Here is a 16,662-nt window from a genome sequence, read left to right on the forward strand (position 1 = left end):
AAACCTGGGTCTCCTGCATTGCAGGCATATTCTTTACCGACTAAGACTACCTAAGGTTGAAAAGATAGGTAGTGGGGCAGGGCAAGAACCAGAAATGCCAAAGGATAAGAACGAGATGAGAGGAGCTGGATGCTCTCAGTTTGTTTTTGTTGTTACGTTACCCTTAACTCTTCCTCTGTGTTCTTTTATTCCACTTGCATTCCCGTATTAGGTTTTCTATTTAACTGAAAAATCTCAGAATACATGCCAGATACCAATCAAATCGCTGCCTAACATAAATGTATTCACAATAAATAACAGAATTGTAGGAATGAATCTTATATAGTTTGGTATGTGTGTTAGTCGCTCAGTTGTTTCCAAGTCTTTGAGACTTCATGGCCTGTAGCCCACCAGGCTCCTGTGTCCATGGAATTCTCTGAGCAATGATACTGGAGTGGGTAGCCGTTCTCTTCTCCAGGGGATCTTCCTGACCCAGGGATTGAACCCAGGTCTCCTGTATTACAAGCAGATTCTTTAATTTTCCATAGACATTTTGTCTTAGGTGGTTTCTCTTCACCAAGTAAGTCCTATTCTATCTCCTTAATAAAATAGACAACAGTATTTACACACCAAGTGGGCTCTGTGAGTGGAATCCAGGAAAATAGCAGCTTCTTTCCAAGTTCCTTAAAAAGAGTCAACTCTAGAATCTAGAGAGGTAAATTTAAACTGGGACTCTGATCAATTAAAAAAAAAAAAAAACCTTAGCAAATTCATGGACATAAAAGGGAAAGTACTGCTGTTCTCTAAATGTACTGGTGATATAATGTGTAGCATAAAATAATGAAAGGATACTAAGCATACTGCTATTCTCTGGCTGTTGTTCTAGAAGAACAGACCTATTAGGAAATACACTTCTTAAAAGAGGTTTTCCAACAAAGGCAGCCGAATATAGACTAGTTGGTTCACACACTATCCCCATAAGCTAAACAGAATTAATTTTGAACCTTAAAGGAATTTAATGATAGGCTTTTTCTTTTTACCTTAATTTTCATGAGATTTTGTATTTATGGCAGAAACTGTTGCTTACTTACATAACTATTTTATTAGCCTGAAAATATAAGGGTAGCATAAAAAGTTGGAAAATGTGAATAAGATTATAATAAATGTTATAAGTCAAATAGAATTTCTGTAGGCTTAATGATTTTGCATGATTACCTCCGTTATTTTTTCCAAATACAAAAGAATATGACCCCCAAACAGAAAAATTAATATACTTAATAAAAGTTTTCAATGCTACCTCTAATATTCAACTATTTTAGAACAAATTGTGGTACATGGAATCCCTGGCTAGAAGTTAGAATTGGACTAAATAATCTCTTTTAAATAAATGGGACCTTCTAACTGATTCAAGTTTGTTTCAAGATATGATCAGAAATAAAGTCCAATACATATAATTATACTTAATCCAGGACTCATTTTTTTTTCTAATTTTATTTTATTTTTAAACTTTACATAATTGTATTAGTTTTGCCAAATATCAAAATGAATCCGCCACAGGTATACATGTGTTCCCCATCCTGAACCTTCCTCCCTCCTCCCTCCCCATACCATCCCTCTGGGTCATCCCATTGCACTAGCCCCAAGCATCCAGTATCGTGCATCGAACCTGGACTGGCAACTCGTTTCTTACATGATATTTTACATGTTTCAATGCCATTCTCCCAAATCTTCCCACCCTCTCCCTCTCCCACAGAGTCCATAAGACTGTTCTATACATCAGTGTCTCTTTTGCTGTCTCGTACACCAGGTTATTGTTACCATCTTTCTAAATTCCATATATATGCGTTAGTATACTGTATTTATGTTTTTCCTTCTGGCTTCATTGTGTATATGTACCACAGCTTTCTTATCCATTCATCTGCTGATGGACATCTAGGTTGCTTCCATGTCCTGGCTATTATAAAGAGTGCTGCGATGAACACTGGGGTACACGTGTCTCTTTCCCTTCTGGTTTCCTCAGTGTGTATGCCCAGCAGTGGGATTGCTGGATCATAAGGCAGTTCTATTTCCAGTTTTTTAAGGAATCTCCACACTGTTCTCCATAGTGGCTGTACTAGTTTGCATTCCCACCAACAGTGTAAGAGGGTTCCCTTTTCTCCACACCCTCTCCAGCATTTATTATTTGTAGACTTTTGGATCGCAGCCATTCCGACTGGTGGGAAATGGTACCTCATAGTGGTTTTGATTTGCATTTCTCTGATAATGAGTGATGTTGAGCATCTTTTCATGTGTTTGTGAGCCATCTGTATGTCTTCTTTGGAGAAATGTCTATTTAGTTCTTTGGCCCATTTTTTGATTGGGTCATTTATTTTTCTGGAGTTGAGCTGTAGGAGTTGCTTGTATATTTTTGAGATTAGTTGTTTGTCAGTTGCTTCATTTGCTATTATTTTCTCCCATTCTGAAGGCTGTCTTTTCACCTGGCTAATAGTTTCCTTTGATGTGCAGAAGCTTTTAAGGTTAATTAGGTCCCATTTGTTTATTTTTGCTTTTATTTCCAATATTCTGGGAGGTGGGTCATAGAGGATCCTGCTGTGATGTATGTCAGAGAGTGTTTTGCCTATGTTCTCCTCTAGGAGTTTTATAGTTTCTGGTCTTATGTTTAGATCTTTGATCCATTTTGAGTTTATTTTTGTGTATGGTGTTAGAAAGTGGTCTAGTTTCATTCTTTTACAAGTGGTTGACCAGATTTCCCAGCACCACTTGTTAAAGAGATTGTCTTTAATCCATTGTATATTCTTGCTTCCTTTGTCAAAGATAAGGTGTCCATATGTGCGTGGATTTATCTCTGGGCTTTCTATTTTATTCCATTGATCAATATTTCTGTCTTTGTGCCAGTACCATACTGTCTTGATAACTGTGGCTTTGTAGTAGAGCCTGAAGTCAGGTAGGTTGATTCCTCCAGTTCCATTCTTCTTTCTCAAGATCGCTTTGGCTATTCGAGGTTTTTTGTATTTCCATACAAATTGTGAAATTATTTGTTCTAGCTCTGTGAAGAATACTGTTGGTAGCTTGATAGGGATTGCGTTGAATCTATAAATTGCTTTGGGTAGTATACTCATTTTCACTATATTGATTCTTCCAATCCATGAACATGGTATATTTCTCCATCTATTAGTGTCCTCTTTGATTTCTTTCACCAGTGTTTTATAGTTTTCTATATATAGGTCTTTAGTTTCTTTAGGTAGATATATTCCTAAGTATTTTATTCTTTCCGTTGCAATGGTGAATGGAATTGTTTCCTTAATTTCTCTTTCTGTTTTCTCATTATTAGTGTATAGGAATGCAAGGGATTTCTGTGTGTTGATTTTATATCCTGCAACTTTACTATAGTCATTGATTATTTCTAGTAATTTTCTGGTGGAATCTTTAGGGTTTTCTATGTAGAGGATCATGTCATCTGCAAATAGTGAGAGTTTTACTTCTTATTTTCCAATTTGGATTCCTTTTATTTCTTTTTCTGCTCTGATTGCTGTGGCCAAAACTTCCAAAACTATGTTGAATAGTAATGGTGAAAGTGGGCACCCTTGTCTTGTTCCTGACTTTAGAGGAAATGCTTTCAATTTTTCACCATTGAGGATAATGTTTGCTGTGGGTTTGTCATATATAGCTTTTATTATGTTGAGGTATGTTCCTTCTATTCCTGCTTTCTGGAGAGTTTTTATCATAAATGGATGTTGAATTTTGTCAAAGGCTTTCTCTGCATCTATTGAGATAATCATATGGTTTTTATTTTTCAATTTGTTAATGTGGTGTATTACATTGATTGATTTGCGGATATTGAAGAATCCTTGCATCCCTGGGATAAAGCCCACTTGATCATGGTGTATGATCTTTTTAATGTGTTGTTGGATTCTGATTGCTAGAATTTTGTTAAGGATTTTTGCATCTATGTTCATCAGTGATATTGGCCTGTAGTTTTCTTTTTTTGTGGGATCTTTGTCAGGTTTTGGTATTAGGGTGATGGTGGCCTCATAGAATGAGTTTGGAAGTTTACCTTCCTCTGCAATTTTCTGGAAGAGTTTGAGCAGGATAGGTGTTAAATTTTTGGTAGAATTCAGCTGTGAAGCCATCTGGACCGGGGCTTTTGTTTGCTGGAAGATTTTTGATTACAGTTTCAATTTCCGTGCTTGTGATGGGTCTGTTAAGATTTTCTATTTCTTCCTGGTCCAGTTTTGGAAAGTTGTACTTTTCTAAGAATTTGTCCATTTCTTCCACGTTGTCCATTTTATTGGCATATAATTGTTGATAGTAGTCTCTTATGATCCTTTGTATTTCTGTGTTGTCTGTTGTGATCTCTCCATTTTCATTTCTAATTTTGTTGATTTGATTTTTCTCCCTTTGTTTCTTGATGAGTCTGGCTAATGGTTTGTCAATTTTATTTATCCTTTCAAAGAACCAGCTTTTGGTTTTGTTGATTTTTGCTATGGTCTCTTTTGTTTCTTTTGCATTTATTTCTGCTCTAATTTTTAAGATTTCTTTCCTTCTACTAACCCTGGGGTTCTTCATTTCTTCCTTTTCTAGTTGCTTTAGGTGTAGAGTTAAGTTATTTATTTGACTTTTTTCTTGTTTCTTGAGGTGTGCCTGTATTGCTATGAACTTTCCCCTTAGGACTGCTTTTACCGTGTCCCACAGGTTTTGGGTTGTTGTGTTTTCATTTTCATTCGTTTCTATGCAAATTTTTATTTCTTTTTTGATTTCTTCTGTGATTTGTTGGTTATTCAGCAGCGTGTTGTTCAGCCTCCATATGTTGGAATTTTTAATAGTTTTTCTCCTGTAATTGAGATCTAATCTTACTGCATTGTGGTCAGAAAAAATGCTTGGAATGATTTCTATTTTTTTGAATTTACCAAGGCTAGCTTTATGGCCCAGGATGTGATCTATCCTGGAGAAGGTTCCATGTGCGCTTGAGAAAAAGGTGAAATTCATTGTTTTGGGATGAAATGTCCTATAGATATCAATTAGGCAGGACTCATTTTTTAAATTCTCTAAAATTAAACAGATTTGTGGTTGCCAAGGAGAGGAGGAGGGAGGTATTGGGATTTGGGGATCAGCAGATGCAAACTGATATACATAGAATGGATGAACAAGTCCTATTGTATAGCACAGGGAATTATATTCAATATCCTGTGATAAACCATCATGGTTTATCTGAGCCAGGTTGCTGTTTATCTGAGCCATGTATAACTGAGCCAGGTTGCTGTACAGCAGAAATTAACACGTTATAAACCAACTACATTTCAATACAAATTTTTTAAATTCTCTAAAATTAATTTTTAAATATGAGGAACAACTGCCCAGCTCAAATTAGTGGGAAACATATTTGGCATGAGAATGTCAAAAAAATCCTATGGTTACTATAGTTTCTGCCTGTTTTGTTCCTTGTGAAGGAAGCAAAATTTTGAATGAATGATATTCATCCTTTATATCTGAACTCAAATGTCATTTCTACATGGTCATCTTTTTTGATTCCATAGACTAGATTAGATCCCTCTGCTATATACTCTCATAGAAACTACTTTTCCTTCACAGCACTTAAACCACTAGTAGAATAACCTATGTAGTTGTACTACTAGTCAATTATTTTGTATCTTTTTCACTAAACTGCCAGCCCCTTGACAACAAGGATCATGTCTGTCTGGTTCACCCCTTTATCTCCAGTGACTCTCACATAGGTAGGTGTTCAGTAAAAATTTGGTGAAAGAATCTAGAACAAAAGAGACAGTGTTAGTCACTAAGTTGTGTCTGACTCTTTGCGACCCCATGGACTGTAGCCCGCCAGGCTCCTCTGTCCATGTCATTCTCTAGGCAAGAATACTGGAATGGGTTGCCATTACCTTATCCAAGGGATCTCCCTAATAAGGGATTGAACTCAGGTGTCCTGCATTGCAGGCAGATTCTTTACCATCTGAGCCACCAGGGAAGCCCAGAACAAAAGTTGTTGCAATTACTGTTGCAATTATTTTGAAGCCATCCTCTTCCCTTCTTCCTGCCTTATAATTGTAAGCACCAACTCTCACATATCTAGTTCCACAAACAAAATAGAAGGTGGTAAGATTCATTGTGCCCACTATTTGACACCCATATCACTAGGATAACGTGTGGTGGGAAGGAATCAATAAGAAGATAAGTGATTTTAGGAACAAAACTAGTACATACAGATTTAGACATAAATATTTTGGTTCCACCCCACCTAAAATCCTATTTTTCATAATATAAAATATTAACTTTAGGTGATAAAAGTGAGGCTGTAAGTTCAAAAATAGGGCCAACTCCATACCTTCACCAACATACTGGCCATGTTCTTATTTCACTTCTAGAAGCTTTCCCCAGATATTCTTTTAATTATGAGGATCTGAGACATATGGTACACAGATTGCTGACTGGTAAAATATAACCAACTTTATAATTGGTTATGCCCAAATTTCACTTGTTTGATGACTCAAAAAGATTTCCCTAGAAACAGGGTTAGAGAATTAGAATACCTTCAAAGAGAACTATAACCAAATAAATCTCTTCCATTTTTATAGTTCAGAGCCCTTTCCCTCCTCCACTGGTACTCATGCTTCACACACTAGTGCAGGAAGCCACATGGAGAGTGCTGCTACTGCTGCTGCTAAGTCGCTTCAGTCGTGTCCGACTCTGTGCGACCCCATAGACGGCAGCCCACCAGGCTCCCTCATCCCTGAGATTCTCCAGGCAAGAACACTGGAGTGGGTTGCCATTTCCTTCTCCAATGCATGAAAGGGAAAAGTGAAAGTGAAGTCACTCAGTCGTGTCCGACCCTCAGCGACCCCATGGACTGCAGCCTGCCAGGCTCCTCCGTCCATGGGATTTTCCAGGCAAGGGCACTGGAGTGGGGTGCCATTGCCTTCTCCACACATGGAGAGTAATAAACCTCATTTGCTCAAAAAGGAAGCAAGAAGGAAAGAGTTAAGGAAGCTCTCATCTTTCACTGAGTGATATATGAAGATAATAAAGTACAAACTTACATTCTTAATTACAAACCTTTTAAAGTAATTAAATGAATTGACACTGGCAACAGAAATCTATATTACCAGCTTCAGCAGTTAGAAAAGAGAATTTCCTGACTGTAATTCTTCTGCAAAACTTTCAAAGATTATGTGTATGACGTCTTCTGTATCTTTTGTGGGGCTTGATTATACCTGGGAATGTCCATGGTTCTAATCTATAAACTGTTATAATGCCAATACTCTAAGAGTAATGCCAATATTCGCTCTAAGAGTGAATTTAAGTTAATACAAATTGGAGAAGGTCTCAGATCAATGAAGACCTCCAGGTCTTTAACCTTGCTGTTCTTTTTGCCTGGACTCTCACCCTTGCCCCCTTGTACCTTTACCTCATTAAATTCTACTAATCACCCCTTAGATCTCAGCCTAAACATCATCTCATCTAAGAGGCTCTGCCTGACCTTCTGGATCAGATAGGGCTCCCCTGATGAGTTATCTCATTGCATCCTATACTTTTCTATCATCATACCTATGATTTTTTGTTATGATTAATACTTGACTGTCTGAATTGCCAGCTAGACTCTAGTCTAGACTCTAGACTCTAGTCCCATGAGGTCAGGAAGAGTGTCCTGTGTCCTGGCACATAACAGCTGCTCAATAAACATTTGTTGAATGAATTAAAAGGAAGGAAAATATTAAAAGAAAATTATTAAGCCTTAAATAGAGTTCATGAACTCAAGACAAGAGAAAAAGAATGAAGGTATCTTTACCTGAGCATTCGGTGTAGTTTATGAGGTGTCATCCCACATCCATCATCAGTAAAGGTCAAACAAGTTTTATTCTTGACCTCTTCAACATCTATAAAGACCGTCCTGGCGGATACATCTGGATCTACAGCATTATCTGCAAAAGGTAGAAATCTGTGATATTAGATCTCTTTTTCTAATATTCTATTAAAATCTCTAGTTCAGTGCCCCTAAGACATAGAAACTGTCATTTATTCCCTTCATGTGAATGTCCCAGAAGGTGAGCAGGGAGCATTAATGGTATGGGGGAAGAAAGGTTTGACAGCAGATGGGTTTATGAAGCTGATTTCTAGATTTCATATAATGACTGATGTGCAATCTGCCTTTTTCTCTTCAAACTTCACGGATTATGGGAAAAGTAAGTCCTCCATATACAAAGCATTTTGCCCCATTTTTGTCTTATTAACTTCTTATCTTTTAGCCACTTTACTGCTCACAGACATATACAGTAAAGGGTGGTTATGGAGAAGAGTCGAATCTGCAACTTTGTTACAAATAGATACACACCACACACATTAGAGTTTATTGCGAAGATTTTATTTTTTACTTTTCTTTTATATCACCTCCTCCATTAAAGAACACAGATATTATCACCATCCCCATTTATAGTATGAGAGGCACTGAAAGAGGTTAAAACCAAAACACTAACTGCCTGCCTAGATCCAAACGATGTAACAAGCATGCTTAGAAGAGTGAGTCTGCTTAGGTATTCTGTAATAGTCTTGAAGGTGAGACTGTCTAATTCTCATTAAATGGAGAACATAGAATTAAAGTAGGGAAAAATATATAGAAAGTTTTACAATTCTTTCTGGGTTAGGTCTTCACAATGGGTTATTTATCCAAGAATCCAAAGACATCAAATATAGCCATATTCTAATATATGTGCCATGTCTGCAACCCCAGGGGATGACATTAGCTAAATAGTCACATCTTTTTGCCACAGGTGCCAGTTTACATAATTGCCAGTCATCGACACACGTGGTACAAAAGTCTCATTAGGGCTCACTGGCTGGAGTGGGAGGGCAGTTTGTGCAATCTGTTGGACTGGTGCCTCAAGCACTCCTGCCTTTACTGGCTCTTTAAACAAGACAAAGGCCTTCCCTCCCACCCACTCCCCTTTCCCTGGGATCCTACATTGATTTACTGATACCGTGTGGCTGGGCTGGGAGATCTGGGTGGGGTTCTGGTTGTATATTCATCCCACTACCAATGTTCAAATCATGGCAGTTCTTTGTGGGGAACATCACTTAGCAAGAGAAGTGTTGCACATATTCAAAATACCAGTTTTTGTAACACAATTAACAGTATCAGTTACAACCACTTAAATGTGTGGAATGTCCATCAAACGAAACAAGACAGATTAATTTCAAGGGCCACAATGGTGTTGCCAGAATTACTGATAAAACTGTCACTGACTGTAACCCAGAAAGTCTTAACAGCATTAGGGCATCACGGATAGCCCCAGAAGGGGATTCAAAGGTCTGATAGAGTCAATCTTTAAGGACTACGTGGGGCCAAGCCTTGTGTCATGTGATAAATCAAGTGGACCAACTTTTGGCAGGAATTGTTAAGTCTGACATGCAATAGTGCCTTTATCAGAAAGACAGTGTTTTACTTTGTAATAAAAGGCAGCAGGTTTTTTTCTTTAACTGACAGGATTCAGGATTGTGAAGGCACCTACATTGTTTCAAAAAACTACTTGGCAAGTAGGCCTTGAATTGTTTTAGAACCTATCAATCACAGCTACTGGCAGTCAAGGCCATTGAGACTGATGCCCTTAACTTGTCAACCAACAGGACATCATTTCTACTTTGAAAACTTGGGACATAGAGGGATTTTTTCCCCCTAACACTTAATGAACATTTACAATTCAAACATATAATGCATATCAATTCCAATTCTGCATTTATATAACCATATAGTCAATGAACCAGCTTGCAAGCCTCTCACAAAAATCACTCCCCGCCCCCCCAGCCCCCGGTTTTATTGTCAATTTCGCCCAAACTTTACTAGGTGCTTTTTTTAAAACAGAAACCTACAAACAGTTTTAAGGTAACAACCAGGAGCAGCTAGAAATTTTATCTCCTTGGCTGGAAGTGGGTAGAATACAAGGGGGAGAGGGCACAGCAGAGGCCAGGGTCAACTGGGGCAGCAGGGGAAAAGAGATCAGCAGACAGACCAGCAGCAGTAAGCACAGCTTTGCACTTATTTTTGGTTTTAAGTAGCCTTCCACTTGGCCTCAACAAATGAAGTTTTAATAACAGGTTGGCCTCAATAGATGAACTTATAATAAAAAAGGTACCAATCTGGCAGCTGGTTTCAATTTCTGTTTAACCTTTCAAATGTTATCAACACATAGCACATGCTATCAAATCTTACGGAATCTATCTTCTCCCATGGCCCAGCCCACCTGGCCTATGACCAGGCAGGGTAGAGAGAACTCCTATTCAACTCCCTTGGCCCACCACTTAGGTGAGAGCTACACTACCAAATCCTGGGATGTCCTTATCCCCTCACTTGGCTCACACAGTCTCCTGTGCTCTCAGATCCCAAATAATCTCTTAACCTAGCCCATGGTACCCTCAGTGGGAGGACTCTAACTCCCCTCAGCCACCATGTAGGTAACAGCATGAGAAACCAAGTCTCAGGGACTTTATGTTATCCCCTAACCATGTGACTGACCCGTGGTCTAAAAAAAATCATAACTGAACCTTCACAGCTCATTCTAACCTGGGAGGCAATGAGAAAGTGTCCCATGACAGCATCCCTGGAGAGACAGGATGGCAAGTGGGAGATAGCTGGTTTTGATATAGCTCTTCCACCCATCCCCTCCTGTTCCAGGTGAATGGCCTATGACAATTCCTGCAAGGTTGTCAGGGCCAAGCTGTGGCCCTCCCAGACATCCAGGAAGTATCTAAAACTGCTCTCATCTAAAATTAAGGTCATCATCTTCTGACACAAGCTTATTCTTCCTCTCTCCTCTCTCTCATACACACAAACACACACACAGTGTCAGCATTCAAATGACAAGTTTGAAATATGAAAGTCATTTTTTGTCCCTCTCTCTTTCTTACACTATACACCCCTAGTCTCTCTTACATCTTCATATTTCTATTTCCATTGTCACTTTCTTAGTTTACAGTCTGTTCCCTCTCATCTGCATTGTTGTGGTAACCTCCTACCTAGTCCTTCAAAGCCTTGTCCCTCTTTGCTCCCATTCATCTTATACAATGTTGCAAGATTAACTTTCCCTAAGCACAGCTCTGACCACAATATTCCCTTGATCAGAAAACTTCAGATTAAAAGCCCAAGTACCCGAGCCTCCCGGTCTCATTTTGGTCACAGCTCACCATTCTAACTTCATTCCCTACTTAGTACTTAGGGGTAAAAAGACCTGCATTTAAGTCCTGGGTCTGCCACTTAATAAACACACAATCATGGAAAAGTCAACTAAATTATCTGAGCCTATGTATCCTTATCTACAAGATGAGAATAATGATGACAATGGTGATGCTGCTGCTATTTACCCCAAAAGGTATAGTTAAAAATATATTTGTGAAAGCTCCATGTAAACTCTCTAAGGACCTATAGTTTTAACTCTTCATGACATCCATGTTCCAATTAAACTCAGCTACTCAGTATTCTTCATGACTTTGTGGATGCAGTTGTTCCTTTTGCTTGGAATGCCCTCCCTCCCCACACCCATGCCCACATGTCCCAATCCTTCAAATCTCAGCTCAAATGTCACCTCTCCAAAGCCTTTCCTAACTCTCCTTTTCCTGGTAAGCTGGATGTCACCCCTCCTTCCTTTGGACTCCCACCGTACCCAATGTGTCCATCTTTGCCGATATATCACTTTCTGTTTTGCAGTTATACAAAGAATAAACCTCTGTACATGTTTTCTCTCCCCTACTAGAAGATGAACCTATGCTGTATTCATTTTTGTATCTACCACAGTGAATGCTCAATAAATATTTATCAAATGAATGGTTCACCAGAAAATTAATGCATAAGTGGAGAAGAAAACTACTGAAGGAAAATCTAAAGTGAAAGCTTCAGATTACTAGTTAACACTTTGCTCTCCCTTTTCTCTATTATTAATATGACAGATAGTTGTGACTGGTTTTAATTTGTGTTGGTATCTATGTGTGCAGGCATGTGTGTGTATGTATATAATACACCTGTATACTTGCACTTGTATGGGTCAGCTTAGACAGGAATTAGGTTCTTTAAGTTAATGCTTAAGGCAAAAATCATATATATTCAAAACTACAAATGAACACTTTAAAAATCACCCATCAAGTTCAGTACACAGCACAGCATAGGTATACATGGTTCTGCACAGTGCTACTGTGAGGGAACAAGCTTCTGTCTCTCATTTCTCACTAAGTAAATTGGTGGCTTTCCCCTCTTTTTCTCTTTTGTAAATCACATGCACCTAGATCTCACTCCACTGAGAATTTCCCTCAAGGCATGGTGCAAAATCTTAAAAATACAGTCCCTGTTCTCTAGGATTCAAAACGGGGCAATGTCAGTTTTTCTCCTTCACCTTCTAACGAACAGTCATACATATTGTAAGCATTCTGTGTTACTGTGAAAATAATCACCCTAGTTCCCCATCACCCTTGCAAGTATCTCTCCTGCTGCCCACTGACTTCTCGCTCAAGACAATTCACACTGCAGGGCCACAGCGATTGCTTAAGTGGAGCCTGGGGCTCATTTGGGGGAGCTTTGAAACCATTTTCAAGATTCTGTTCTGTGCTACTTTGCCCCAGAAACACCTTGCCATAATTTTTGAAACATTTGCAATGTGCTCGGTATGCTTCTGCCATTTTGTCCAGGAATGTTTTTCTTCTTTGCTTTCCACACAGTATTTAGCACACTACTGCAAAAGCTGGTGTACTTGGCTTCAAGGGATCAACTGAAAACGCTTTAAAAGCAAACATCGGTGGAGCGAGAGGTTAAGTGCTCAGTTATTCATTCCAGCGGTGCGAGGGCGCTCTTGGATCGCGGACCCAGCGCTCCACAGTCGCAGGGAGCCAAATGCACTCGTGTCATCTCTTAAGAGATGTCCCATCATTCCCAGATTCTCTGGTCCCAAAAGTTAAAGAACTCCGTTTTCCAGACTTTTCTTCATGCCCCTTTGCTAGCCTGGCGCCCTCCGTGTGTCGCTGGCCCCCGTGGAGCCCAGCTGCCTCGGGGCCCGAAATTTGTGTGCATCTCCTTTTGATTATTAACTAAGCTACCCTAAAGCGCCTGGAACGTCACGGGCCAGAGAGAAAAACCACACGGGACTAACTCTTGGGTCACATCTTGTTTCCTCAGCTTTATCTGCGGAACTTCGTCCCTGGCGACGGAGCCGACCCCCTCCGCCGCCTGCGAAGCCGAGACCGGTCCCGACGCCCCCACCCCTGCCCCGGCCCTCCCCACGCGGCTCTGCACATTCCTCTCGCGTCCCCGGTACCACGTTGGCACCTCTGCCTCGGGCGATCGCGGCCAGGCCCGCCCTCGCCACTCACCTAGCAGCTCCGCGATGGCACTGAAGGGTCGCGTGTGGCTGCTGGAGTTGCTCTGTAGGTAGCGAGGGCTCATCTGGGGGCGAGAGAAGGTCCCGTCCCGAGTGAGGCCTCGGCCCGCCGGGCCCTCCCCGCGCGCCCCCCGCAGCCCCGGGGCCCGCGCGCGCGCGTCCGCCCCCTCGGGCCCCCGACCTACCGTGCTCAAGCGGATCCCAAAGGCCTGCGGGCCGCTGCCCGGCCTGGCCAGCGCGCTACCCGGCGCGCCAGGGCCCGCGGGGGCCCCTCGGTACAGGAGCATTTTTTTGGCCGCCAGGATACTCTTTTGCCGCTGCCGGACTACTCGCCCGGCCGTCCGGGACTGGCTCTCGCTTGCTCCCACCCGCAGCTGGCGGGGGCGGGGCGCGCTACAGCCACCTGTCCGGGGCGGGAGGGGTGAGGCCGGCAGAGCCGCGCAGTGGCCCCGCCCTGTCAGCACCTCTCCCAACCCGCAGACTGCCGAGCCGGCAGCGGGGCCGTACAGAAATATGGCGACCTCCTGACAGCCGCTCCTTGATCCCCGCCCCTAATTAATTCTTGGCGTTTGCCATAGGCCAGGACGCCGAGCGGGAAAGCGCGGGGGGGAGGGGGCGGGCGCATGGGGAGGGGCAGGAATAAGGCGAGGGGAGGGAGAGGGTGTAGGGATTTCTGGAAGAGTCCCAGTTCGGAGGCATGACTAACGGGCAGGATAAGACAAGTCTTAGAAGTTCTGAAAACTACAGTTTTGCTATCTGGGGAGATAGCAGGCAGGCTCGCGTGATGGGAAAGCATTCAGACTATTTTGCCTCAAATGCCTCCAGAAGCAGCCAGAACTTTTCAGAAGGCAATTGGCAAATCATCTTCAAATCTTTGCAAGCATGCAGGGAGGCTGTTTATGAAAGAAGAAATTGGAATGCACTTACATACCGCAAGTAGGAGATGGGGGTTAGGTTATGCAGTATCCACAAAACGGAATACTATGGAGTTCTTAAGGACCGTGTTTGCAGATGAAAATTTATTCATGTGGAAAATATTTATGAGGAAATTAAGGAAACAGGAGGTCACCGAATATTGTGTAACGTGATACCTATTTTTATTGGAAAAGCAAGTACATACATATATGTATAAATATGCATGTAGTCTCTCTCTCTCTCTCTCTCTCACACACACACCCCCCCCCCCCCCCACAGTGAGAAACACCTGAAATGATGTATTTCAAGATGTTATCTCCAGGTCCGGAATTATGAGTTTTTCCGTTTTTTCTTACTTGCATTTTTACACTTGTACTATTAAACAAACATACACCATTTGATTATAGAAAAAACATTTGTATTTATTTTTTAAAATATAATGGACTTCCCTGGTGGCTCAGACGGTTAAACGTCTGTCTACAATATGGGAGACCCGAGTTCGATCCTTGGGTCGGGAAGTTCCCTGGAGCAGGAAATGGCAATCCACTCCAGTACTATTGCCTGGAAAATCCCATGGACAGAGGAGCCTGGTAGGCTACAGTCCATGGGGTCGCAAAGAGTCAGACACGACTGAGCGATCTTCACAGTAATACAGATGAACCATTATTTGACCATTCCTCTGTGATATTTCCGGAGAAGGCAATGGCACCCCACTCCAGTACTCTTGCCTAGAAAATCCCATGGACGGAGGAGCCTGGAAGGCTGCAGTCCATGGGGTCGCTGAGGGTCGGACACGACTGAGCGACTTCTCTTTCACTTTTCCCTTTCATGCGTTGGAGAAGGAAATGGCAACCCACTCCAGTGTTCTTGCCTGGAGAATCCCAGGGACCGGGGAGCCTGGTGGGCTGCCGTCTATGGGGTTGCACAGAGTCAGACACGACTGAAGTGATTTAGCAGCTGTGATATTTCTTTTTTTTTTCTTTTTTTGTGCTTTATATTTTCACATTTAATTGTAATCATTCATATTATATTCGTGGCTCTTAATGAATGAATTATACAAAATAGGTTTACAGTTTTCTTTCTTTCACATGATAGAAAGTATATAATAGAAAGGTAAAGTAACTTGTACACAACTTTTTTTTTTTTTTTTTTTGAGGAGTTAGCAAGAATGGTTTTCTATATTCTGCTTTTAAAACTGCTGTTTATGAGTTCTTAGTCCAGTTACCAGTTCTATAGTAATGAATATAGTGGGTGTGAGTGCTCATTTGCTCAGTCCTGTCTGACCCTTTGTGACCCCATGGACTGTAGTCCACCAGGCTTCTCTGTCCATGGGATTTCCCAGGCAAGAATACTGGAGTGGGTTGCCATTTCCTTCTCCGCAGCTGTGATATTTCATGTTGTTTGAATTTTTTTCTTGCCGTGATCTGTACATCCTCATGAATTTCTGGTACAATTATTTCTACAGAATATTGTTATGTCTACGTGTACCCCAATGTTCATCGCAGCACTGTTTATAATAGCCAGGACATGGAAGCAACCTAGATGTCCATCAGCAGATGAATGGATAAGAAAGCTGTGGTTCATATACACAATGGAGTATTACTCAGCCATTAAGAAGAATACATTTGAATCAGTTCTAATGAGGTGAATGAAACTGGAGCCTATTATACAGAGTGAAGTAAGCCAGAAAGAAAAACAGCAATACAGTATACTAACGCATATATATGGAATTTAGAGAGATGGTAATGATAACCCTGTATGCGAGACAGCAAAAGAGACACCGATGTATAGAACAGTCTTTTGGACTCTGTGGGAGAGGGGAAGGGGGGATGATTTGGGAGAATGGCATTGAAACATGTATAATATCATATGTGAAACGAATCGCCAGACCAGGCTCGATGCAGGATACAGGATGCTCCAGGCTGGTGCACTGGGATGACCCAGAAGGATGGGATGGGGAGGGAGGTGGGAGGGGGGTTCAGGATGGGGAACATGTGTACACCCGTGGTGGATTCATGTTGATGTATGGCAAAACAAATACAATATTGTAAAGTAATTAGCCTCCAATTAAAATAAATAAATTTATATTAAAAAAAAGAATATTGTGTCTAAAAGCATGTGTGTGGTTTACTCTTAATAAATACTGTAAAATGGGGACAATTTGCCCTCTGAGAAAGTTAGCTATTTTGTTACATTCATAACAACAAGTGCTATGATCTTGTTTTGATCCTTTAACCTTTGACCAAGTTTTGACCTTTTAACCTTATGACCAAGTTTTGATCTTTTAACCTTTTTCCAATATTTTGAATAAAAATTACTGTCTCAATGTTTTAATTTGTGTTTCCCTTTCAGTAAAACTGAATATCTTCTCAAATGTTTATTGTATATTTATGTCCTTTGAGCATTA

The 16,662-nt window shown here is 41.0% G+C and overlaps 1 protein-coding gene across 3 annotated transcripts in view; it reads right to left on the reverse strand.

Moving 5' to 3' along the window:
• Positions 1 to 13,823, reverse strand: part of MORC4 (MORC family CW-type zinc finger 4) — a 68,921-nt gene extending 55,098 nt beyond the window's left edge. For 2 of the 3 annotated variants that reach the window (XM_059883648.1, XM_059883647.1), the window contains exons 1-3: positions 13,526 to 13,823; positions 13,333 to 13,405; positions 7,778 to 7,910 (exon numbers count right to left, since the gene is read on the reverse strand). In XM_059883648.1, the coding sequence (XP_059739631.1) occupies positions 7,778 to 7,910; positions 13,333 to 13,405; positions 13,526 to 13,627 (308 nt within the window). In that variant the 5' untranslated portion in view covers positions 13,628 to 13,823. The remainder of the gene's footprint in view (positions 1 to 7,777; positions 7,911 to 13,332; positions 13,406 to 13,525) is intronic. The other variant, XM_059883649.1, reaches the window with a different exon arrangement.
• Between the last annotated feature and the right edge of the window lie 2,839 nt (positions 13,824 to 16,662).

Source organism: Bos taurus, chromosome X (assembly GCF_002263795.3).
Source record: "Bos taurus isolate L1 Dominette 01449 registration number 42190680 breed Hereford chromosome X, ARS-UCD2.0, whole genome shotgun sequence".
Taxonomy (NCBI): Eukaryota; Metazoa; Chordata; class Mammalia; order Artiodactyla; family Bovidae; genus Bos; species Bos taurus.